We start from the raw sequence: 27,500 nt of genomic DNA, 5'->3' as shown, positions 1-27,500 counted from the left end.
GCTTCCAACTGCCAAGTCCAGGAATACCTCCTGATAATAAGGTTGTTTCAACAATGCCCCGGATTCGTTAGGATTGAGTCAGGAGTTATTCTTGTCTGGCTTTTTCTTTGCAAATAGTTCTAATGCTATGCACTAAGATTATGAATGATACATATTTCTTGAACCAAGTAGCTGATGCCATGACATCTAGAGAGATCACTAATATGAGAGATGCGTGCTGTAAAATAGTTAAATTTTATTTATTGGTAATAATTTCCGGGAATGTTAAGTCATTTCTTAAAGCCAAAGTGTTGTTACCATTTTTCATTATCCTTTTCAGTACCTTTTGTAACTTACTTTTAAGTTTCGACTTGATACATGTTCATTATATTTGAGAAGGAATGATAGATTTTTAATTTATTTGAAAGTGGATCAATGCTAACCTTGATCTCTTCATTTTTAATTAAAATTCCAAATACTATTAAATATATAAACTTTCCATTGGTACTGAAAAATACCTTTGAACAGATAAATGCATTCAGAATTATACGTAGAATAAATATTTTTTGTTTCTCAATGAAAAAATTACTACACAACTGAAGCGTCAAATAGAAGGCCATTGTATTATCTTAAACATCTTTATCTTTAAGAGAAACTTGTGTATTTATAGCTTTTTGTGCTATAAATAACTCTCTATAGAAAAATTAGTTACTTTGATTTTAAGGTTTCTATTATGAAGAAGAAATTGCCTGGGTATCTAGAATATTTGTTTCCCTGTAAATTTTCTTTTTATTATATTTGTCAGAGAGCAAAATCACCCTGTGTTCAGAATTTGAGAATGAAGTCCTTTTGAGGAATAAGGCAGAAGTGGTTTTTGGTTGTATGCTTTATCTTGAAGTACAAAGTATTTGTCAAAACATCAGCTACTCTGAAAAATACTGTTTTATGTGCTCAGAGGTAGGAAGTGCTATAAAATCGCATTTGCTTATGGCCATTAACAGGGAAATAATGAGCATTGTTTGTTTTTGATCTTACTTGTACTGTAAATTCATTAACATGAGCTTTCCATTGAGTGTAAGGTAATGAGAGGTAAACTTTACAATGATTTTCATTAACTCAATATGACTGGGTCTTCAGGACCTTTTTATACATACATTAGTGAGATATTTACATTACTATTCATAATAGAAGCAAATTTACGGTTATGGAGTTGAAATGAAAATAATTTTATGGTTGGGAGGGGGTCACAGTGAGGAACTGTACTAAAGGGTCACAGCATTCAAAAGGTTGAGAATCACTGAGGCTCTATGTAGAAAAGCAAGATAATGTGTTAATCCACCTCTAATTCCAGTACCTGTCCTTTTGGAATCATTTTATCATTTATGGCATTTCCACCATTATCAGTTTAATAAAGATATCTCTGAATTTTAAAGCAAAGGAGAAGAATTCCTGCTTTCTTTCCAAAGATGAAAATTATACTTGTGTTTTTCCTCTAAATTTCTCAATGGTGCCATTTTACATTTTCTGTCCTATTCCTCATCTAGGTAGCAACAGGCCTCTTACGATTTCAGATTTATCGCTCTAAAACCACAGTGGTTCTCAGCCTTCCGAATGGTGTGACCCTCCCTTTCATTGTTGCTTCACAACTGTAATTTTGACACTGTTAGGAATCATAATGTAAATATTTGAGTTATACAACATCCAGCTCCAAAGGCATCACAACCCACAGGTTGAGAACCACTGCTTTAAAGGAACCAAAGTAATTTCCAGAAAGGAAGGCAGCAACCTTCCATTGCTGAAGCCCATGTTCTTCTGCCACCTCAGTTTTATGATTCTTACCATTCCACTTATGGCAATGTTTTGTCCACTATTTACCAATTCTTTGTACTATACTTAACATGTATCTGAGTTATCTGAGTTATGGTAGGTACTATTTCCCAAAGCTCTGCAGGAAGATTTTTTTTTTTAAGGATTAACATCTCCTGTTATTGAGTGATTACACAACACCACATAAATTACCCAAAATCTTCCCAGGTACAACCACACACAGTTATATTTAACAGGGTCATTTGACCATTTCAGTAAATGTTGTGGCACTTGTAGAACTTAACATGGTTACTTGCACGTTTTAGTTGAGCTGTTTAGATCACCATGATCTCTGAATTCCACAGCAATTTGGAAGGTGCAAGGAGCTGAGAATTACAGACTTGCACATTGGCGTCAGGATAGCTCACTGTCAATCTATTAGGACCTCATATCCCCTCCATAAAGTCTTATGGTAATCCATGGAAAAACACTTTTTTATAGAAATCAAAAATGATAGGAAAAATGAAAAAAAGATATATTGGTAATGAATGCCATCAATTTGAGATTTCATCTATTAATTATACATCCATGGCTGCTATTTCATTTCTGTGTAAAGGATACTTTAAACAGAGCTTAGCTCTCATCTTTCCCTTCATGCTGCTGTGACTTTCAGCTTCTGTGGCACTCGGTTTCATTGTGTAGAGAGTGCTCACGTGCATGTGCCTCACCCATCCATCTTCTTTTCTCTTTCTCTCTGTCCAGGGGAATACAGGAGTCACAACATTTCAAATGTAAATCTTAGAAGTACTTTCTAATAGGTTTCGTTACTCCATACATCTCATTTGCTACTACTTACTACAGTATTCACAATGGTAGAAGTATTTCCTCAGCTCTATCCCAGCTTTAGCATTTTTTAGACATTCAAATTGCTTCTTACTTTCTTATTTTTGCTTTGCTAGCTTCTAGTTTTTGAAAATTTTACCTTCTTATAGATAATATTTAATCATTACTATTATCCAAAATAATTTCTTAGCCTTTTTACTCATTATCTTTATAATTTCTTTTTAAACCCTACATTACAGTAAAACTGCTTTATGCCATGCAATTTGGACATACATTATTTTTTTACAGTTTGCCTATTCTACAGAGTTCCTCAGTTTGTAAAGTTTAGTTGCTTATAGAAATGTTTTACACAAAACAAAAATAATTTCTTATGTCCAACTTCCAGGATATTACAAAACTAAATTCAAACTCACATTCCTTCATGAGTCCTGAATAATTTGTTATTTTCCTTCATGTTCTGTGAGATATTATAGAGTTTCTGAGCATTCCTTTCCCCCTCATAATTAAATGTAAGTTGGGAGTAGAGGTAGCAGGCTCTACCTATACAATTAAAATGAGACTTAGCCTAACGTTGTATGAAAGATGCTTTTTAACTGAGATTGTGTAACTTCATACTGCTGTTCTGTCAGCACACAAAGTTCATATGCATCTTTTCGCAATTACTCTACAACTAAGAAAATAAATTACTTGAAAAGGAGTATACTATCATCATAATATAATATTATAACTATAGAAATATAATATAAATGTACATAAATATAAATTCATATATTATAAATTTAGTACAGCACCCCATCTCAGTACTCCTTGTGATGTGTTGTGGTCCTAAGGCCATCCTAACCATCTACTTTATAGTTTTCTCTAGTCATGGACTCTTGAGAAAGTGATGCTCACACAGATCACACAGATGCTCACACATAATAGAAAGGTTCTGCTGTGAACCAGTGCAAATGAAGTGTTAATTTTAATAATTCACACAGAAAATCCAGATTGAAAAATATGCTGACTATCATATTTTATTCTGTAAAGGAATAAGGGTATTGGATATTAATTATATTACCTGGAAACTCTGTCAATAAACACGTGGTGCCCTAGCTGACACAAAGGAAAATCTGGGATGGGTGAAAGCAGGAGCTTCTGCTTTCTGAAACGCTCAGTGTGCTGAAGGAACTGGAAGCGCCCCACAGGCTGCTGTGTTGCTAAGGTGAAAGGACTCAACGGTAAAGGATAAAATGTACCCCTAAAAAAATAGCTGCATAAGTCAACTCATGTAACTTCTCAGCTTCAGATGTTCTAATAGATTCCATATGCATTTGAAAACGAATCTCAAAATCTTCATCATAGCCTAATAGTCTTAAGCACTTTGTCTTCTGTTTGCATCTTGAGGCTATGATAAAACAATTCTTTCTCCACTGCCACTCAGTAATATTACCTATCTCCCACTCACTTCCCAGTACCTTTAAATCTCTTCTCATCTTAAGGCATCTTTAATTCACTTATTGCCTCTAATGCTCTGCGTATGTGTGTGTGAGAGAGAGGCTATTGACTCTTTAAACATCTAAGTCATTATTAACCTGCAGACAATAGATCAAACCCATGCTCTTCAAAGGGTCTAATCTCCATATATAATTACCTATTTATTTCATCCTATAGTCTTAGTGCTTATTGCATACTGTACATCTTCGGTAGCACAATTGTGAACATGATCAGGACCACTTGGCTTCCTTATTTTTAGGGACTACTTAGTTTTTATTATATAAAGATTGGCTTATCATAATCTCCCACAGAAATTAGTGAATAAATGAAAAGTGTCCCTGGGGAAAGCAAGGCTTTTTAAAGCCACCACGAAGTCTACCAATTCCTTGGTGTTATAAAGAGAATATCAAATTGGTTATAAAATGGTTAAAATTATGTTTGTTTGTAACAGATGACCTGAGAGCTATGTGGACAGATGCTTGGTCCAGGGAAAAAAAAAGAGAAGAGGAGCTTAGTACGGGAGTCAATGCAGTGGTCTTGTTTAGAGGAAGAGATGTTGCAATGATGACGTGTGAAAAGCTACACATATTCACCTCAACTCACTAAATAAACAGTAGAAGGAATCTGCTAATTGGAGAACAGAGAAATATGAATGTTTCAGAACACATATTAGAAATATCTTGAAATTACTCTTTGGGAATTTTTGGCTCGAGGAATGGTAAAAAATAAGACTGTAGTGATCCAAGATATCTGCCCGTACAAGTGATACTGGACACAACATCTTCAATTTACCTGTCAAGAAAAAGCAGTCACCAGAGTTTTATGAAGCACATGGATTCTAGAGTTCTTTCTTAAAGGTTTAGGGTCAGATACACTATAAATTCTTTTGGTGATTCCTGTCACCGTGAAATGTGAGAAATAATGTCATAAGTATATTTCTATTGCAAAGATCACACAGAAATAAAAATTTTAGATATATACAGAGGAGACAGAGCAGGAAGTAAGAAAACAGTAGAATTTGTTCATGATGGTGCAAGGAACACTTCCTCCAAAAATGACTAGAAAAAACAAAGTGGCTAAGAACAGTGGCAGTAAATTTCATTTCGCTACCAAGAATCTCTAATGTACATAATCATCTTTAAAAATTTCAATCATGAATATTTTAAAAACACTGTTTGAAAATTAAGGAAGGAAACAAGTTCAATCAATTAAAGAATAATACCATTACTGTCAAACAGTGGGAACTCATTTTTATTTTTAAAGGAAGGAAAAGTATTGAAATCCTTGAATGGCAATGAGGATGCTGGCCTCCCAAGACAAATACCTTTATAACTATAAGTAAATATAGAGTTACCAGTTGTACATTTGATGTACTAAAACCAATGTCATTTTATAGAAAAATATCTATTTTTCCCAGAACTAAATGCTTTGTGACTAAATTTCTAGAAATTATTTGGGTATTTAATGCTGTAGTAGTAAAAGTCACATAATAGATAAAACGATTCAGAAAGTCTAAACTTTAAGTGTTAAAGGTTGGATACTTACTTCTGTGTCTCCTGACATTCTGACATTCTGTAATATGATGTAAGACTATTTTCATACACAGAACTGAGGTTAAATAGTCCTGGATCCTTTACCATCAGTCATCTTTAGAGTGATAAGACCATCCAATGGAAGGTTTGAATGCCTTCTCAGGAGATGAAGAGGGCTGAAGGGTTGTTTTTCCCTGCTACAGTTACTACTGAGCAAAGATCAAAAGAAATGGCTTCAAGGTGTAAAATGAGGACCATATGCCCTGGCTAGGACAGACCTATAAGCCAGCCAGTTGTCAAACTGTCAGGTGGATTTCCACAAAGTCTGCGTTATCTCACTTCTTGTCAAGTTTGGGACACAGATGAATCTTGATTGAATAAATTATGGAAAATTTCTTCTAAAAGTACATTAATAAATTCTGGTGTAGTAACTGCTAAATGTTATATGAAACTAATAAACCATCATTCTCACACGACGATGTTAAAAGCATGATTTAGATTTCCCTTCTTTTGTTAAAAACTCATATAAATCTTGATCATGTATGCTCACTATACTCAATTCAAGTGGTTTAATGATTGAACCATACGTTCTGAACTATAAAACACTTATAAGAAAATACAGGTTAAAGCCAGGCAGTGGTGGCACAAACCTTTAATCCTAGCACTAGGGAGGCAGAGGCAGGTGGATCTCTGTGAGTTTGAGGCCAGCCTGGTCTACACAAGCTAGTTCCAGGACAGGCTCCAAAGCTATTGAGAAACCCTGTCTCAAAAAACCAGAAAAAAAGAAAGAAAAAAGAAAACAAAAGAAAGAAAAAAATTAAAGAAAGAAAATACAGATTAAAAAAAACACTATTTTAATGGTCTTGGAAATAACTTTTGGATATGGCTACCAAAGCAAAACCAACTAATGAAGAGAAAATAAGTATGATTACAACAAACTAAAAAAATTCTGCACAGCAGTGAAATCATTCAAAAATGCAATAATAGATATACAGAATAGAGAAATCTCTACATACCATATATCTAATATTAGGTTAATATCCACAGTGTATAAGAAGTCACATGCTAACAAAAAAAACACCACGAATGACTTAATAAAACATAGACAAAAGACTTAATACAGACTTCTTACACAAACGGACAAAAAAAAGTTGTAATTATATGTAAACCATTCACCTATCTTTGGGGCATGCAAATAAAAATCACTACAAAATCACCTCACGTTGGGAAAAGTGGATGTGATTAAAAACACATTAGACTTTAAGAGTTATAATTAATGTGAATAAAAGTAATATTGTTGGGAATCTAAATTCATATAACATGGAATTTCCTCAAAAAATTAAAAGTAGAGCCAAAATATAATCCAATTCTTGGTGGATAGCAAGAGGAATAAGTTAATTATCTTAAAAAATATCTTCCCTATTGGAACAAAAACAATGAAGTAAAATAATGCAAACACCAGCAATAAATGACTACAAAAACATGACATGCATGTTCTTACTATGTGTCAATATATTCAGTAAAAACATCCATGTTCTCACTATATTCCAATATATTTAGTATTTATGACAATGTGAATGAATCTTGAGGGAATTATTTTTTTTTTAAATATTTATTTATTTATTATGTATACAATATTCTGTCTGTGTGTATGCCTGCAGGCCAGAAGAGGGCAGCAGACCCCATTACAGATGGTTGTGAGCCACCATGTGGTTGCTGGGAATTGAACTCAGGACCTTTGGAAGAGCAGGCAATGCTCTTAACCTCTGAGCCATCTCTCCAGCCCCCTTGAGGGAATTATTTTAAGGGAAATAATCCACAGATGAATAAATATCTATGGTATGAAATCGTAAATTGAATCTAATACTGGACCAACACAGAGACAGAGAGTATAGAGTTCACCCTGAATGAGAGTTGAAACAAATTAGAAGATTGTAATTACAAGAAACAAATTTGTATTTTAAGTTAAATAGCTGTGATTCTTAATGCACAACATGATGACTGTAAAAAGTAATTTATAAGTGTTAGGATATTGATCTAGAAAGATCTTAAGATGTCTCATTGTAAAGTTAATCGATATAAAAGTTAAATATGTAAAATGATGAAGCACTACTTAATTTGATTATGCTAATCATTTTACAACACATGTCTATAAAAGCACATTACAGAACTTGAATATATTCAAGAAAAAATTAACACACATAATCTATCTACCTACCTATCTATCTATCTACCTATCTATCTATCTATCATCTATGTATGGACGCTCATTTTCTAAAATGCTGTAATCAGTGCTCGTATTTTAAATTTTAGCATTTTTTTCATTATAGGTTTAGGGACATTCTTTTCATTTTATTTTTTAAAATATTATATCTAGTGTTTACATAAAATATGGTCAAAATTCATAATTATTAGAATGTTGTTTATTTACGCATTTACACACACATCACTAATCACACATTCACACACTGCTGGATCTTTTGGTTTAATTTGTGTTTTTGCTCTTGTTGCTTTTGTTCTTTGTTTTGTAAGGGTCTCTTATAACTCAGTCTGATTTGCTCTCATTATGTGTCTGAGAATGACTGTGGATTCCTCCACTTCTCAAAGGCTGGATTTACAGATACACACCATCAGAATGGACTCAACTACTGGAATATAGCTTTAAACAAGTAACTTATCCCCCTTTCCCTTAAATGATGAGGAGTAAAATACACTATGTGTTCAGCTTTCATATTTCCCAGTTTAGCTTGAAGATAGGGACACTTCTAGCTAAGAATCATACTAATGTTTTCATTATTATTCCAAAATCACATGAGAATTCTTCCACTCCAGTTCTGAGAACCACAATTTCTAAGAATACAATTGGAGGGGGAGTGGGAAACATGCGTTGTGGAAGGAGTGTAGCATGCACAGCCAATGTGTCACCTTGCTGCTGCACTGGTGATGATCTTCAGGCTGCCTGGATTCCGGATGAGCTTGTCCAGAATGCTGACAATCTGTTCAAACTTGGGTCTGTTGTTCCTGTCTTTCTGCCAGCAGTCCAGCATCAGCTGATACAAGGCAGCTGGGCAGTCCATGGGAGGCGGGAGGCGGTAGCCCTCATCTACTGCTTTAATTACCTACGTGAGGAGCAGAGTTTCCAGGGACAGAAAACAAGTAACTCAATGGAGGTTTTCATTCACACCAGTAGGAATATTTTAAAGCTCAACAAGACAGTTTTTTAAAATGGGCTTGAAGATAATAGCTGGCTGTATACATAACAGATTATCCATGGCTGAAAATATTTGTAGACAGGAAGATTAAATAAAAGTAGTGTGTAAAATAGTCTTTTGAAAACCAAGGTAAAAACAAACGTGCCATAGTACAGGAATTTTGTTGCTATAAAATGATTATACATTTTATATATGTATACATTTTATATATGATACAGACTATATATGGCTTGTAACGATTCATGCAAAATAAATTAGGATGCAGATTCCAACCATACCACAGTTCAGAACTTTGTGACCCAGAGAAGTTCTCTTTTGTACACTGGGCTTTGCACTACTGTTTTTAAATACATAAAGTAGCAATTTTAAAAGTTTATTGTAAATCAGAAACGTTTGGAGAAGTTATTAATGTGCAAAATACTTTTCTCTCAATGAATTTCTCAATCATCCACCTTGGGGTTAAATCCCGAGAATTTTTATTCCTAACAAGTTCCTAGGCCAAGCTTAAGTTTCAGGTTGAGGTACCATGCTTCTAGATGCTCTAATATAACATCAATTTGAAGAAAATAAATCGAAAGCTTGATGTGATTCTACCATAATTGCTGTATTTGAAATACTAAGAAATTTGAGAAAACAGTATTATTGATATATCAACATATAGTAGAGGCAATCTCATAAGCAGTGACTTGAAATTGAACAGCATCATCTCAGTTTGCTTTCTTATATGTTTGGGTTCATGCATAAGATTTCTAGTAAGCACAAAGAAATGTGATAATCCCATGTGCTAATAGTATCTTTTTCTAAACAGTAGCAAGATGCAAAAATGCAAACATGATTCTACTTCAATAAAAAAGAACACTCATTCTGTAGTTCTAACAGAATGCTAAATATTATTTCCTCCAGCCTGACTCAATTTCTATGATTACGTTCATGTGCAGGCCTAGAGTATTATTAGAAACAACATGGTAGTGATTATTAATTTTTCTCTTTGTATACTAAGTTTAAGTAAGCAAATTCTGGAGCAGTTGTAAAAATTTAGTCAAGAAATGATGGCATGCACATTCTTAATAATTTTAAGTAGAAAATAAATATTGTTACTATTCCATGTTATGCTTGCATGCACACATGAACACACACATACACACACACATATACTTTTGCTACATTCTTATTAGAAATATTCTTTTTGTTCCATTTTTAAATCCCTGCTTGAGGGAGCAAAATAAAGCTGTAGAAACAGCTCAATTAAAACCCTTGTAAGATCAAGAATGTTTTAATCTAAATATTCCGCTTCTATGTCACCAAGTAGGTACCACCTGGCTGCACTCTGCTCCACCTCCTTGCACAGCTTGTAGTTTTAATATCAGCTCATAACTCATAAACTACAAGCGCATGCTTACATCCTGATTGGACATCTCCCAATATGGTCTTTCTCCGTAAGACATAACTTCCCAGAGAACAATCCCATAACTCCACACGTCGCTAGCAGATGTGAATTTGCGGTAGGCAATTGCTTCTGGTGATGTCCATCGTATTGGTATCTTCCCTCCCTTGGGGCATAAAAATAACATGAATAATGAATAAGTAATATAACATATGACGGACATAATATACTCTAAAATCAGACATAATTTTTCAGTGCATCCGTTCTGAAGGAGAATATAGAGTTCTGCTAAAATATCGTAATTCTCTATTTTTTTCCATATTTAATTTGTATTTATTTATTTATTTTTCTTTTCTTTGACAATTTCCTGCATATATAAAGTGGTCTATGGTTACAGGAAGCCGCACTCTCTCCAATACCATTCCCAACCCTATTAACCTTCCTTCTCCCTATAACACCTCTTCAAATATCTATATCTCTTTTCTTATGAGACCTACTAAGTTTAGCAAAGATGACATTTGTGACCATGAGTTTTGGAACTGTGCATGTAAGCCTGGAGGGCAATTCATTATGCACATGGCTAAGTATAGTAATTACTCCTATCCCAGAAGCCATCAGCAACAAATACTTCATCAGAGAGTAGTAGATTCAGGGGTCACTTTCTAAGATCTAATTGGAAAACATCTTGAGAACAACATTTACCCCTAAATATATCAAAAGAACAGTGAAATTTTGAAAGAAATTTAAAGTTGTTTATATTTACAACTCAAGTCAACCTCTTAGAGTTGAAAGATATTACAAATTAACCTTTATTGATTGACTAAGAAATATTGATTTTGAAAAAAATATATATTGGAGGCTTTTTAGTTACAGTTTTCATCATTGTCAGAAGGTGTGTATTATACATCCACAAAAGATAATGTGTGTGATTCTTAACAGAGTGATCCCCCTCTTTCTTGTCATTCTATCAACTTCTAGTAGGAACTAGTTAACGCACCTTTAATGCTAAACAAATTCTTTAGGTGAGGAAGTCATGAAAAGCTCACTATTAACTACAAAGATATACTGAAATTTAGCAGCTTTTGCTGTCATTGCTAACTAAACCAGACTAAAAAGTTTTTAATTTTCCCCATTTCCATGCGGGGCAGTATCAAGTCACTCTGCCTTTAAATGAATAGAGAACTTGACACTAACATATTTAATTAAAAACACAAACTGCAGAGGAGAATTAAAACAAATAAAATGACTGTGGACCTAAAAGGAAAGCTGAGTATGTCATCCCAAGTTGTTCAGTGTCAACCTTGTAGATTCAAAATCCTTTAGTTTACCACCAGTACGAAAAATGTAGAACTAGTATAATGAACTAGTAAAATGTCCATTGACATAAATAAAATAAAATAGAGTGTTCCCAAACTATAATTGGAAATCACAAGCCCATGAAAGCTAAATATGCAATAAAACAAAGGTTATGAGCCTAGCACATGTGGGTCTGTACCGACCACACAGACTTGTTGCTTATATTTAGATTCATTGTTCTGGCAAGAGATCAGGAATTCAAGAAAAGCTTGCTTATCTTAGTTGAATCCCCTTTCTCCTAAGTTCATGCTGCCTTAAATTCACACTGTAGCCTTTTTTGGGGGATACCTTTGCCCCACTTCTTTCTGTGACTGGACCCTCCTTCCAGCGTTTTAAAGTATATAGCATATGATCATTGTCTACACTCACCCAGGCAGAACTTCTTGCTTTGTCTATCTGCAGCTCAGCACCTATTGGTCAAACATTTGCCCTCACTCCTCTACCTTACACTCTCCATGCCTTTTTGGTAAACACCATTTCGTATTAATTTCTATGAGATCAGCTTTATTAGAATACACATGAACCACTAAGCATAACATTCCCCAGGCCCACCAATGTCAATACAAATGATAGCATTCGATTATTTTCAGAGAAGAATATTCCATTATGTACCCATGCTGATTTTTTTCCTTCCTGCAATCCCTAATGCACCTATACTTGATGGCACTGAAGAACATGGCCGTCTTCTCACTCTTATTCCTTACGCATGTGGAGTTACCTTAGACCCCGGTTCTCTGTAAGGTTGCTCTTGCCATTTCAGACCAGATTATTCCGGGGCAATGACTCTGCATCCTGAGATGCCTTTATTCCTTTTGTGTGTGGATGGTATCAGTGATCCCAAATTATGAAACTTAAAACGTGGTTCCAGACAGTAGTAAATATCTGCTGGGGAAGATCATCATCCCTGTGTGGGAGCTGCTGCTTCAGATGATCCATGATAATCCTTGAGGAGCTAAAGAAGAGCCAGATGAACCCCAGGACTAAGGCTGGATTGCACTTGTCCTCCCTGTTTCACACACTCGTTCATTCTGTAGACACTTTGTTCTTGTCCTTGGATTTAGCTTTATTATGAAAATCAAGAACCCAATTTACAAGAGCTAATTTAATACCTAGATTTTGATAAAATAGTGATACCCCTTCTGGAATTTACCTTAATTTTAATCCTTCTATCTTTTTTCCCTCCTTTTCTTACTTTCTATTCTCATATTTTAGGAGAGATTTTTGAAATCTATTTTCAGTCAATTTTAAATTAATCTAATAGTTTAATCATCATTTTCCTCCTAGGTATAACTTATTAGTGCCTTGCATTTCAGTAGAAGCACTGACTTTTGAGAGCAGAGTTTCCTCGTCTGTGATGCCTGAATGCCAAAGGCAAAGAAAAATCGAGAAGAAATGTGGCTAAAGGAAAGTGTGGCTCAGAAGGTTTAACACGGTCATAATTTACAACAGAATTTATTTTTACAGTGAGTAACTGCAGGGTTGAAGTGAAAGTACAAAAGAAAGTTATATTTCTTATAAAAAGTTAATTCCAAAACTTATACAATATTCTGCTTATGATGTTGAAAACAAAACCCCTTCCTTCCTTATCACCCATCTCAGCAGTGCATCCCAGATTTTTTAAGGCTTTTATTTTGTTTTGCAATTTATTGAAAGTTTATTAATGAATACATTAAATATGTGTAACGAGTTTTTAATAACTGTCAAACACAGGTTTCAATGAAGTATACAAAAAGTTGGATTTGATGAGACAGTGTGCTGTCATTATTTGGTCCATGGGATTCCAGATAGCAGAACAGTTTTATTGCAACTTTATTGATGTACTTAAACTTGGAATTCATTTCATAATTTACATCTTCTTGGTAAATTACCACCCACTTTTGAGAATATTTTAAAAGTACAATTAGTTATACAAATAATTTATGATGGTGCATTTTCCCATATTTTAATAGGTTTTTAAGTAAAGCATTTATTTGACTGTCTTTCCTATCCACACTTAAACTCCTCAGAAATTTACGCTTCTGAGGAAAGTTCACAGTTGACTGGAGCAATCCCAGAATTACAGCATATGGACTATATCGAAAACCTCAACTTCAGAGGAACATCCAGCAGAACCCGAAGCTAATGCTTGCTTCCTGTCTTTGAAGCATCAAACCTAGTCATTTCTAAGCACCATCTGTCAACATGAAGCTTGAAGAATTGGAGGTGCCAGGAGTATTTGGTTATTTGTCCCACTTGAATACTTAATTTTAGTGGAAGTAATAGTGTTGTTTTCTGGGAACTGTTTTGATCCTCCTGTTTAATTTTGCCAAGTTGCCTGACATTTCTGAAGTTATTTTGCTATATATAAGTCAAGGGCCATGGGGAAAATAAAATTTAACTATATTCTGTTCACCTCTTTGACAGCCTACCAGCTTGACCATCTTATAAACCTTAGCTCTTCAGCTTTCAATTTCTATGCTAGACATACATGAACAGCAAGAAGGCACTGACATTTACACTGATAATTCTTTTGAGCTTTTAAAGAGAGGTTACTTTCATACTAAACTCTATATCTCCTTGAACACGTATCTTCTGTTACTTCTACACCATTTAGAGAAGAATTAAAGGAGATGAACGAAGTTTTATTTTTTTTATTTACTGTCGGTATGTGTTTTCTTTCTTTCTTCCTTCCTTCCTTCCTTCCTTCCTTCCTTCCTTCCTTCCTTCCTTCCTTCCTTCCTTCCTTTCTTTCTTTCTTTCTTTCTTTCTTTTTTTTTTTTTTTTGAGGCAGAATTTCTTTGAGTTACAGCCTTAGCTGTCCTGGAACTTGTTGTGTAGACCAGACTGGCTTTGAAGTTACAGATCCTCCTGCTTCCACAGTACTGAGATTAAAGGTTTGTGCCACCACCTCCCAGTGAAGAAAAAGTTTTAAATACACATGGTCGGGGTTCAAGGAAACAGTGCTTCACTACTATCTTCCAATCTACTGTTAATCACAGGAGTTTGAAACTCTTTCACATCTCTAAAATAAAGTAGTGAACTGTTCTTACAAAATTCTCGAAGTCAGAATTTTAGGATATCATATTTAAATTTGATAGTTTTCATAAGATCCAAGTTCTCTGCCTTGCTAATGTTGCAATGCTTTAACACAGTTCTTCATGTTGCCTTGACTCCCAACCATAAAATCATTTTGTTGCTACTTCATAACTGTAATTTTGCTACTATTATCAAACATAACATAGGATACACAGGATATCTGATATGTGATCCCTGTAAAAGGGTCATTTTATAACAGAAGGGTAATGACTCATAGGTTGAGAACCACTGCCTAAGACTTTTGACCAAATTGTAACTATTACCATCTTCTTTCTCCTGAGCTCATTTGATGTCAGTTCATTTGCTGCATGTGAATGGCCACTGCCTTGACTTCTAAAGATAAGTACAATGGCTTAAATATCTGGGTGGTAAAATATACTATTTAATATCCACTTAAAAAAAAAACTTGTAATTGTTGGTGAAAACAATCCTGTTTGTTTTTTAACTCTCTTGAGGATTCTTATTTGATATCTTTCTAGTGAACTTTGTTAGATTGTACTTCAAATGAAAAAGTACTCAGGGGGTTAATCTGATTCAACCCAGAATGATTGAGTATTGAACTTGTAGACAAATATTAACCTCTCAGGTTTAAAGCAGAACTACAGAGATAAATCATTTTGCTGAAAGTCTTAGCATCTATCTGTTATCAGGGACTCAGCTCCACTCACTGTAGAAGACAACAAGGCACAATTCAAGGAGAGCACATCCCAGGGGAGGCATTTATTCTAGTCCTAAGGCGCTCTAACCTAAGGACCACTGAGAGAACAGTTTCAACAGATGTTGGTTGCCATGAGAGATCAGAGACAGATGGTCCTACAGTAGCAGAAGCCCACCCTTGAACTTGAGATTTTTCAGCATTATGGAAAAAGATTAAGAATTTATTAATAGACAGGATAATACTCATATTTAAGTAATTCTAGGGATGTAAAAACCGAAACACAAGTAAACGTTTATAACCCTTCCAGATGCTCACAATACAATATAAAAGTTATGTAATGTGATGGAAAAGGAGCACCTGTAATACAAAATAAAACTTGAAGAATAAGATAAAATATGACCTAATGTGGCTTCAGTTCATTCCAAAATTCAGTTAATTTTACATGCAAGACTATCTGTCTGTCTATCTATCTATCTATCTATCTATCTATCTATCTATCTATCTATCTATCTATCTATCTCTCTATCTATCTATTCATTTATATATACATATTTTATTTTTATTTAAAGCAATTTTTAAATTTAAATATATTTTGATCATATTGTTTCCCTTTGCCAATCCTTCCAGATCTTGTCCACTTCCTACCCAATGTACTTTAAGTTCTTTCTAAAAAAGAAAAAATAAACCCAAATCCAATTCAGCAAAAAATCCTCCAAAAACCCAAGAAAAATAAAATAACATTCAAAAAGGAAAACAAAACAGAGCAACAAACTAACCAAATAAAAGCACATAAAAATTCAATATTTTGGTCAATTGCTCCTGAACATGAAGTTTGTCCTGTAGTCAAGATACCCAGTGTCAATCTGTTAGTAAAAACTAACTTTTCCTTTCCCAGGAGGTATAAGTGACAGTTCAGTTGTTAACTTAACTACATATCTGATTAGGGATAATATCCAAAATTTATAAACAACTCAATAACATAGACATAAGAGAACTAATAACCCAATTAAAAATGGGGTACATATCTAAACAGGCTTGTCAAACTGGAAGACTGAATATAGAAAGATTCAAATAGATCCATACTTATCATCCCACATAAAACTAAACTCCAAATGAATCAAAGACATTGACATAAAACCTGATACACTGAACCTGACAAAAGAGAAATTAGGAAATAACCTTCAACACATTGGTACAGTAAAAGACTTTCTGAACAGAACCCTGTTAGCACAGGTACTGTGATCAACGTTTAATGAATGGAACCTCATGAATAGGGAATAGGGAATAGCTTCTTCATGGCAAAGCACATGAAGGAACATGTGGGTTCTTTTGCAACATAGTAGTAAGAATGTTAATTGACATAGAAGCATGCTGACATGCAAATATATGAAAATGTTAAGCTGAAAAAAATAATATAAAAAGAAATGTTGATAATGTATTCAGTGACACAAAGTTCTCAACAATAGCAACATGGTTCTTTTATTTCTTTAGTGTTTTCATGTATATGTATGTCTGTGTGAATAAGCATACATGTATGTATTTTTGTATATATATGTGAGTATGCATTTATGAGTGTGCATATATATATATGTATATGTATATGTGTTGAGAGAGAGAGAGGTAGATGGAGAGAGAGAAGGAAAGGGGGAGAGAGAGAGAGAGAGAGTAGAAGCCACAGTGCATATACCAAGGGTTGTCCATGTGTATGGAGGTCAGAGTACACCTTCTATGATTAGGTTCTTGTCTTCTGACATGGTTCATTTAAAATAATAGTCATATGGTAGAACAGACCCAAGCAAAGAAGATGGGCTGTCATAATTATACTTTTGAAAGTAACATGTTGAAAAATGGGAAGAAGGAATTCTTAGTTGCTCAAATTGAGAAGTTTTTCAGAATTTGTATTTGTGGGGCTGCTTGCTCCAATTACACTACCCAAATAAAATCCAGGGGCTCTCAGTGTTATTTCTGAAGGTAGAGTGCGACAACAGTTATGCTTCACAAACAACTGTTTAAAGCATAGCATATTGCATATAGCCATAATTTAGATTCATATCATTGAATGACTACTGAAATATTTATTTAGTTTGTAAGGTACTTTTTCTGCTAAAGAACCTGTAGCAATTGTCCTCAAAGTGTCATTCAGGCATCTGTAGGGATCCCAAGAGCATTTTAAGGAGTCTGTGAGCTTAAAACTCTTTTCATAATAACACTAAAACTTTATAGCCTTTTCACTTGCAACAACCCATGAGTTCGAAGTGGGGTTTTACGGAGGGAATAGACTGCACAACAATATTGTAAAATGTGCAGTGTCAACATCTGAAATTTTGCATAATTCAGGAGTGAGAAATGAAGAGAAATAGCTGGATGTGGATCCTGAAAATAGTTGACTTCTGCTTTAAATACTAAGTCAGAATCACACACACATACAGATGCAAATGACTGCTTATTTGACCCCTTCTTTTCATCACAGTGTTGAGAACATAAGAAGAGACCAGTATATACCTAAGACAATAGAAAAGAGGAGTAATGGAGAGACAGGCAATATGTTTAGAGACCAAATTATTCTCAACTCCATAAATACTCTATTTGAAATTTTTTACATTTTATTTTTTATTATTTATTTTTATTACTTAAATTATGTTCATGTGAGCCCAGGCTTTTCCATAACTACTGGAATTTGCACTCAGGTCCCCATGAATGCACAGTATGTGCTCCTGTGGACTGACCTATGTTCCCAGTCTCTAAGGGTATTTTATTAATTGATTTTATTGAGCTCTACATTTTTCTCTGTTTCCTTCTCTGCCTCTCCCCTCCCATGATTAACTGATAGACTTTCTGCACTACTCTTTTATTTTGCCTGCATCTCCCAGAGATTTTTGAAAGCAATGGAAGGAGCAGATACCTTCCACCAACAACATAAAATCAAATATGGTTTGTGATTTCTTTGTATGGTTTCCTCTGGCATTGGCAAAGAATCAATGCATTGAAATACTGAAGCCAATTTCTGAATTATAAAAAATATAGACACACTGCAAAATGTGTTGTGTTACTTAAGTAACATGTGATGTTTAAAGTGGGTTCATCAGATTTACACAAAATATCTGCCTCTTGCACAGTTTAATATTTCTGAAAAAGTCAATAACCATAAATATTAAGACAAATAGGAAATATAACACTAAAACTGAATAAAATTGGTTTTGTTTAGAAAAGTAAATGAATAAACTTTATTTTATATATTATATATTTTATGTGATATTAGTCTTATTTGTGATAATAAATTTTTACCTCATTCAAGTATATTTTCCCAATTTTTTTGCTGAAATAATTTTATCAATGGTAGTTGTCACATCCAGTTTTAAATTTCAGAAAGAGGAGCTCTCTAATATTTTTCCTTCACAGACCTCCTGCGGTCAGTATACACTCTCTACACAACTGCTTAGAATGGCAACTCAGCTGTTTTGGTGTGTTTACATAAAAAATAGCAGATCAACGACTTTATAATCATACTCATCTTAAGAGTAAATCATAAAATTACTGTACTAAACAAAGCTTGTTATTGGAGATTAAGTCAACGACTTCCAAATTCCTGTAGACATGCAGATGCTTTTCAGAAGGAAGCTGGGAACCCCATGGGTATTTGGGAAATTGCCAGCAGAAATCAAAGATGGACACCGAAGAGCTTTGAGCAACTATGTGTGGGAAGGGAATGCATCCACTTGGCTGCTATGGTTGACAAGAATCTTCTGACACTGAAATTTCAACACAAAGCCTCTTGCATTTTTACTCAGAATTAATACATGAGAATATTGATATAGCAATTCTTTTCTTACTAAAGCCAAATAAATGGTCCTCAAGTGTCTTTACTCCTAACAAAGTCACAAGCCTTGTAATGAAATTCTGAGCAGAAACACAGTTGAGACTCCAGAAAGCAGATGGTCATATTTATAAATCCCTGTCAGTTTCCCACTAGGTCAGTCATTCCTTCGAGTATTCTAGAATCAGGAATCAAGTTGGAATCAAGGATACTCACATTTAATAATCATGTGCCACAGAGAAATTAGAGCTTGCCTCAGTCTCTAGGTTATATTATAAGTAAGATCAAATATAAGTCTCTTTTCAGAAATGCTTTATTAAATCTGGAAGATCTTTTTAAATGTAACAGTTGTTACAGGAACAAAACAACAGCAGTACTCCTTCTGTACCGCTAAATGTTTATAGAGTCAGATGCTTATAAAAGGGGTCTTTAGAGGACTGAGCAGTAGTGGGGAGAATAAAGTCATTTCAGAGGATGATAAGTAAATGTTTTCCTTTGCTACATATGTTTCCTCCTGGGAAGAGAGTGTAGTTGGAAATGTGATATATGATGCTGTTATTGTCGAACCTGCACTAGCTGATGCTTGTGGAGAGTAGAAAAACATCAAGAGACTGTTTCTATTGTTTAACTACCCATGCTTCTAACTCCATCAGGTCTTCAGAGCTAGGTAGTTGAAGTTACTGTTATAAATGCATGCTACTAGCCACTACTAGTTAATTCTTTTCTTATCTAAAAGAATATATCTTTATATGCAAAGGATATATTCAGTAATAAAACTGAACCAGCTACACAGAGACATATATTTAGAGCATACATGATAAAGATAAAAGGCACCCTCAAAATTGCATAAAGAATAGTCTTTCTTTTTAAATCCTTATCGAGGATATTAATTTGCAATGCCTTAAAAATAACCTAGTGCTGCAAGAACCCAGAGAATTTATCAAACATGCCTGTTAAAGGTTGTGCAGTCAGAAAGAGTGAGTAGTAAAATGTCAAAATTTAGGCATGTGAAGACCTTGCTTTGTTGAGCAGGTGCTTCTTATATCAGGTATGTTATTTAAAATTATAATAGTTATTAGCTTGTTAAATGCAAACTATCAGATTTCACAGAATAAATAATATTTTAATTATTGAGAAATGACTCCACCTATGCAAAACATAATTGATACATGGCTTTATGTCATCCTTTCTACTTATTTATACACCCAGATATTAAATACAGAAAACAAAGACGGTAGAATCCTCATTACTCACTCTAGTTGTATAAGCAGCTTCTGGGTCGTCTTCAAGTACCCGAGAGAGTCCAAAGTCAGAAACTTTGCACACCAAGTTACTGTTGATCAAGATGTTCCGAGCAGCAAGGTCCCGGTGGACATAGCCCATATCCGAAAGATACTTCATTCCTGATGCTATTCCACGGAGCATTCCCACCAACTGGATGACCGTGAACTGGGCATCATGTTTCTGAAATGCATTTACAATACAAGCTAAAATTTATTCCTTTGCTTTAGAATTTTATACGCCAAAATCTTTCATTATTGACTCTACACATTTTAAATAAAAGCACATAATACTACCATGATGTGAAGACAGATGAATGCATGGCTAACACAAAATTGTTAGTGATTGCACCAACCAATATAGTATCAGATAATCTGAATTCAGTTCAAAATAGTATTGTCTTGATCCTACTCAAAAACTAACATTAAGAACAACAAAAAAGTAAATAGATGGCATGAATATTTCAAGTTGATAGTTAATTGAAATTTTATTTTCTTCTCTAGGTAAAAGTTATAATAATCATCATAAATAATTATATATGACAAAAATATGTTTACCTCATTTTTAAGATTTGGCCTGATATTTAGCTATATCTAACTAAAGAAATTATTATGAAATTATTATGAAAGATAAGTCATAGTCATGGACAGAGAAGTCTTCCAAACAGTTATATTTAAATAGTAATAAATAGTTTTAAAGGTGTGATTTGGGACGATACAAAAAATTCAAAAAAAAGTTCTAAAATTCTTACACATTTAAAAAAAGTTCTAAAATACAAACCATACTTGTAAGGAATTACATGTTAAAGATGAAATTTTACAATTTCCTCTTGGTTAGTTAATCCTAGTTTCACTTTTTGTTAAAATTTAGACACCAAAATTCGTAGCACAGTATTAGAAGGTGTTTAATATTTTCTAAAACTTACTAGTCAATATGTGTATTTATATACACTATATCATAGGAACACATAAACATTATGCATATGATAATTTACTCACACGTAAGAAACTGTCCAAGGAGCCATTCTCCATGTATTCTGTAACGATCATCACTGGTTTACCTAAACGTAAGATAAATAATAAATATATATATGCATCAATATGCTTAATTGGCCTCAACCATAGAACCTACCTATATAATACACTTTGAAACATCTAATACACACAAGTGACTTTTGTGTCCTCTAAACATTACAAAGTTGCAATAAAATTTACGTTTCAAAATAAAAAATACAGAAGGCTAGGTTCTAGAACAAATATCTGTAACCTACTTTGTTTTTTTATTATAGTGTTCAAGAGCCATAAAATATCTAAGTATATCCCTTTATTCTTTTACTTCTGAGGTTTCTTTTGTGGCTTATTGATTTTTATTGAGATCTAAATTTTTCTCTCTGCTCCCCTCCCTGACTTTCCCCTTCAACCCTCCCCCAAGGTCCCCATGCTCCCAATTTACTCAGGAGACCTTTTCTTTTTTCTACTTCCCATGTAGATTAGATTTACGTATGTCTCTCTTAGTGTCCTCATTGTTGTCTAAGTTCTTTAGGATTGTGATTTGTAGGCTGTTTTTCTTTGCTTTATGTTTAAAAACCACTTATGAGTGAGTGCATGTGATAAACATTTGTCTTCAACTTTATTGACTTCGTTTCATTCCTGTTACTATGATAAGTACTTGACAAAAGCTAACACGGGAGAAAGGTTTATGCTTGCTCACAGTTGTACATCACAGTCTTTTATGCAGAAGTCAAGACATCAGATAGTGCAAGGGTGAGTTACTTTCAGATAACTACCAGATACTGAATATCAGGTTATTTCTCCCTATTCAAAGAGGGCAGGACACAAACCTGAGGAACAAGGCCACCACTCACTTTAGCCTGGGTCATACCACATCTAGAAGACAATCTCGCATAGGTGAGGCCATCCAGAAAATTCCTCAGTGAGGCCTTCTCCACAGGTGATTCTAGACTGTGGCAGATTGACATTTCGAACTAGTCACCATGCTGAGGACACTCGGGAATTTGGTATTCAGTTATTATGTGTGTGGTAATTATGGAGCAGTATATTGTTCATCAGACTCACGTGAATTCACCTAGTTTTACTCCTCCCCACCAATTTTTTAATGTTAGTATGCCTATAGTTACACTTTCATATAACAAAATATTTCTCATAACATAATATGACCAAGTTTAGAGGATCCAGTTATGCCAGAACTGAAAGATAGTGAAAGTCCATAAACTTACAAAAGGCTTCAACCAAACAATCATGTTCATTTAATTGCATGATGCAATCATGAGCTTCCCTTCTAAGCATCTTCTCTGATGTTGGGATATGCTATTAATAATTAACTGATTAATTTTAGTTCTACTTTCTCCATGATATGTTTTTCTTCCTATTTATTAATTTTGATTCTTTTAATAGTATTATGCCAGTTTTATTTTTTCTTTTCTTCCTTATGATTTTAGTTCCCTTATATTTAATTTTTAAAACAGGCTCTCAGATACTTTAGATTGAACTCACTGTGCAGCATAGCCCAGGAATGAACTTTGGAAATCTCCTTCTTCCATCTGCTGAGAGTTCCTCACATACACATCTGCCACACTAGAGTGGTCCAGTGTTATGCCCTTGGCTTCATGATTGCTGGGAGCAGTCTATCAAATAAGCTACACTCTTAGCTAGTTGGCCATTTTGGTACTATAAACTATCTTCATTCCTGTAAACTTTAATTTTATTGGTGAATATCAACACTGAACCATGAATCAATTCCCTGTGGGTTACTTTAACAGTTCTTATAGTTCTATTATAGCTTAATAATTTTACTTAATTAAATATTCAAGCATATAAATGATATAATCATTTTCATGTATATTATTTCATCTGTTATACTGGCTTATTTTCATTAAAGTGTTGATTTATTTACAGTCTTCAGGTGTCACATCCTTGACCTAGTGAAATCTAAAAAATACTTTACTCAAAAGCTTTATCATTTATGGATAGCTTTTATCAAATCCTTGCTAAAATTTAGTTTGACAATTTTCAAGAAGAAATGCAAGATTTACTTGTGCCTTAGAGACAGTGATGTCTCTTAAGACATTTTTTTCAGCCCTGTCCTGTAGTAAAATAAATGATTGAGGAATGAATGAAAAGAAAGCCTGTTCACTCAAAGTCAGATCATTATCAGGGTCTGTGCTCATTCATTATGCAATTTTGGGGAGAATAATATGCTACCAAACTTAGGTACATGATTCAATAGGAGACAACGACGGTGCTTCATTTGGCTGGTTACTGCATTTCTATACCACTCAGCTCTCTGCTTATCACTGATTTCCTCTGTCTCTTGGCCTTATGGCCATTTCATTTCTCATTAGCATGTCTTGTAAAATGTTTGGCAAGGGGAATAAAAGTAGCTAAAAAGTCAAAGCAGTCAATTAAGCCATGGCCCCATGACCATTCAGAAATCAGATCAGGCTGCCTTTGGCTCTTCTAATTTAGGTATTTGTAAACACTTCGGTTAAGATAGGCAAGTCTGAAAATGTGCTTTGCATTAAGTTCAAAGATCCAGAAACCCAAATGTACAGACAAAGAGCAAACAAATTCACTTGGAAAGCAATATCTTAAGAGTTTCTTTTGTGATCTCGAAAAATATGGTTAGAAACAAAGACACTGGAGTAGTAGTGAGAATTTGCTGTAGCATGCAGTAAATGCAGTGGGAAACAGTCTACAAACACCAGCTCATCTGCACATTATGCAGTGTGCTGGCATTAAAGTTTGCACAAATCATCCTGTGTGTTTTGATTAGCACACAACACAATCTGCTTCCTAAAATGAAACCTGTCTCATTTGTTGTCATAAGAGAACCCAAAACATACCTGCAGATATGCACTACCCCAGTGGGAATTCAGTTCTATGAGTGGCTGAAGAATCTCCATCAAAAACTGCCCAAGCAGATTTCACAGTGCAATTTCATTTTTGCTTCAAAATTTACTCAGTATAGAAAGAAAATGGTGGGGAAGTGGAGAAGATTGTTTCTCATAGCTGAACAGTTACAGAATCAAGTCTGTCTGGTATAGTGAGTTCATTGCTCCAATTATCCACAGTAGTTTGGAAATTAGAAATCCCTTAATCACTTCACGATGACAGTATCTAAAAATTCTAGACTTAGCCCTGGATATTACAAACTGCAAGTCTCCTAATCACAATTTCCATAAAGACAAAACTTGAATGGTGTGATATAGTAAGTTGTAGTCATACTGTCTTTACAAATTTCTAATCTATTTTTTCGGGTTCAAAGAGTTACATTCAAATTTAATAATATTCACCAGAACTAAAACATTAAAGGAAATACAAGTGACCCAGATACAGTACCACTAAGACTCTAAATCTGCTATTTCTAGTCTTACATATGCCATCAACTTGTTGTGTCGAGCCTTGCTGTGCATCCTGGCTGGCCTGATACTTGCTGCATTGCCCAGACTGGGCTTACACACATGGCACTCTTATGTGAGCTTCTTGCGTAGTTCATTTCCAACGAGGAACGTGTGGGTCCTTAAGCACATTTTTATAAATGGGTGTGATGTAAAGTAAAAACCATTGTCATTAATAGATAGATATTAAGTAATCAGAGAATTAAAAAAAACAAAACAAAGAAAAGGAAATTGGAACAAATTCCAAAAAAAATTCATTCACAATATTTCTGAGGCAGAAAATTTGTATGTGAAAACATAGGTTTTCCTTTGTAAATAATAAATTGATACAAATATTGTAACAAATTAAATATTTTTATTTTCTTATTAGACCATTACAAAACATAAGAGTCTATTTCTTGATTTCATTTTTACCAGAATCATTCTTCTTTGGTAATAAACAGTTATGTCTACCAATGATGAAAGGAGAGGCCAACTCTATTTAAATCAAGATCGAACTCCACTGCCAAACATCAGGCCAGTGACACGTGCAGAGGTCAAGTCCGTGACTGGGGTTTGTCTATGATTTTGCTGGGTGGTGCCTGAAACTATGCTCCAGGCATTCCTTAACAACCACACTTGCCATCTTAACAATGCATCTTTAAATTCAGCTGAAATTAAACTACACGTTTTCTTTGAAAAATGCTATGTGTAGTAAATGGTCATTTAGTCATATGTCTGCATATATGTGCATATGCACAAAGAGGTCAAACATCAGTTTCAGGTTTGTTCTTCTATTGCTTTCTGCCTATGTTTCTTGGAGACAGAATGTTTTCAGTGGCGCTGAAGCTCACTGATATCAGCTGGAATGATATATCAGCAAACTCTGAGGATCACCTTGCTCTGTCTCACCTCCATTTTACCCCAAATAACTGAGTTCACAGTTGCTCACAGAGTAAGAGTAACCCAGTTCTCACTCTGGTGTTGGGGATCCAAACTAGATTGTTTTCCTTGTGTACAAGAACTTTACCCACCAAGCCCTGTGCCCAGTTCATTAAATTTATATATTTTCTACATATTATATGTAAAATATAACCTTTAAATTTAAGGTTGTTAATTTTATGAAGGTATTTATATTTTTATTTTTTTTAACATAGCAAGTATTTCGAATTATTAATTATTATTGAACAAACCATTTTTAATTCTTAGATGAAACTAAACTTGGGCATAGTATATGACATTTTTGTCTATATCCTAGTTATTCAGAATTAACATCTCTTTTTATACATTGATAGACATGGGTTTACAATTTCTATAACTAAATTTTATTCTGCATTGTCTTCATGTCTATTTTCCTTCCTTCAAGATAGTAGCAACTTTGAACTCTTGTCTGACAGCTGGGGAATCTGCATGGGATCAAACTAGACACTCTGAATGTGGGTGATAGTTGTGTAGCTTGATCTGTTGGGGGCAGGGAGCCTTGGCAGTGAGACCAGTACTTATCTTGAATGCATGAATTGGCTATTTGAAGCCCATTTCCTATGATGGGATAACTTGCTCAGTCTTGATAAAGGGGAGAGGGGCTTGGTCCTGCCTCAACTTGATATGCCGGACTTCGTTGACTTCCCAAGGAAGGTCTTACCCTCTCTGAGGAGTGGAGAGATGGTGGGGTGGGAGGAGGTGAGGGAGCAGAAGAAGGGGGAGATGAGGGAATTTGGGTTGATATGTAAAATGAAAAAAGAATTAAATAAAAAAAAAGAGGAGAAAAAGAGAAGATATAACTTTGGGACAAGTAGTGGTAGCTCACACTTTTAAAATGTGTCTGAAAGGAAGAAAGGAAGGGAGGGAGGGAGGAAGAAAGAAAAAAACAAGTGAACTGATGCCCTTTGAAATGCAAAACTCAGTTGCCAGGGAATCATGTTCTAACAGATTGTATTAGTTAAAAATATTCTTGTATGTTATTAGTTTATTGAGAGTGTTTTTAATGTTTTTTATTGAGCTCTATGTTTTTCTCTGCTCCCCTCCCTGTCTCTTCCTTCCCCTTCAATTTTCTCCCAAGGTTCCCATACTCCAAATTTACTCAGGGGATCTTGTCTTTTTCTACTTCCCATGTAGATTAGATCTATGTATGTTTCTCTTAGGGTCCTTATGGTTGTCTAGGTTCTCTGGGATTGTGATTTGTAGATTGGTTTTCTTTGTTTTATGTCTAAAAGCCATTTATGAGTGAGGACATATTATAATTGTCTTTCTGGATCACAGTTACTTCACTCAATATGATGTTTTCTAGCTCCATCCATCTTGCAAATTTCAAGATGTTGTTATTGAGAGTTTTAAGAAATATATTTTTGTCATATTAAACCCTTCCACAACTCTCACTATCCTAAGTTTGTGTCTTCCTTTTTTTAAAAAAAAACCATAAAATGCTGTCGGATATAGATATGTGGCCCTCCATTGGAACATGGTTGACCTATAAGTGTCTCTACCTTCCATAAGGATGACCCCCCCCTCCAATCAGCTATCATTTCCCAACAGTTTCTTAGATGTAGGTGAAACTTGGTGCCATCTCCTATCTCTCTGAGGGGACGATTGTCTGACTTGGCCCTTCACAGGTCATGCTCAGGCTGTCATGGAAGCAATGATTTCATATAACCAGTTGCCCTGAAGTGTCCTGAAAACATGGTCTCCTTG

The 27,500-nt window shown here is 34.5% G+C and overlaps 1 protein-coding gene across 2 annotated transcripts in view; it reads right to left on the bottom strand.

Annotated features, from left to right (window-relative positions):
- The window catches only part of Epha3 (EPH receptor A3), a 303,404-nt gene that overhangs the window by 13,226 nt on the left and 262,678 nt on the right, over positions 1–27,500 (bottom strand). For both annotated transcript variants that reach the window (XM_085685664.2, XM_048422806.3), the window contains exons 12-15: positions 21,415–21,476; positions 20,390–20,599; positions 10,249–10,398; positions 8,562–8,755 (exon numbers count right to left, since the gene is read on the bottom strand). In XM_085685664.2, coding sequence (XP_085541790.2) covers positions 8,562–8,755; positions 10,249–10,398; positions 20,390–20,599; positions 21,415–21,476 — 616 coding nt within the window. The remainder of the gene's footprint in view (positions 1–8,561; positions 8,756–10,248; positions 10,399–20,389; positions 20,600–21,414; positions 21,477–27,500) is intronic.

This window comes from Myodes glareolus, chromosome 2 (assembly GCF_982192425.1).
Source record: "Myodes glareolus chromosome 2, mMyoGla1.1, whole genome shotgun sequence".
Taxonomy (NCBI): domain Eukaryota; kingdom Metazoa; phylum Chordata; class Mammalia; order Rodentia; family Cricetidae; genus Myodes; species Myodes glareolus.
The sequence above is the reverse complement of the archived record's forward strand: the minus strand, read 5'-3'. Positions and strand labels throughout refer to the sequence as shown.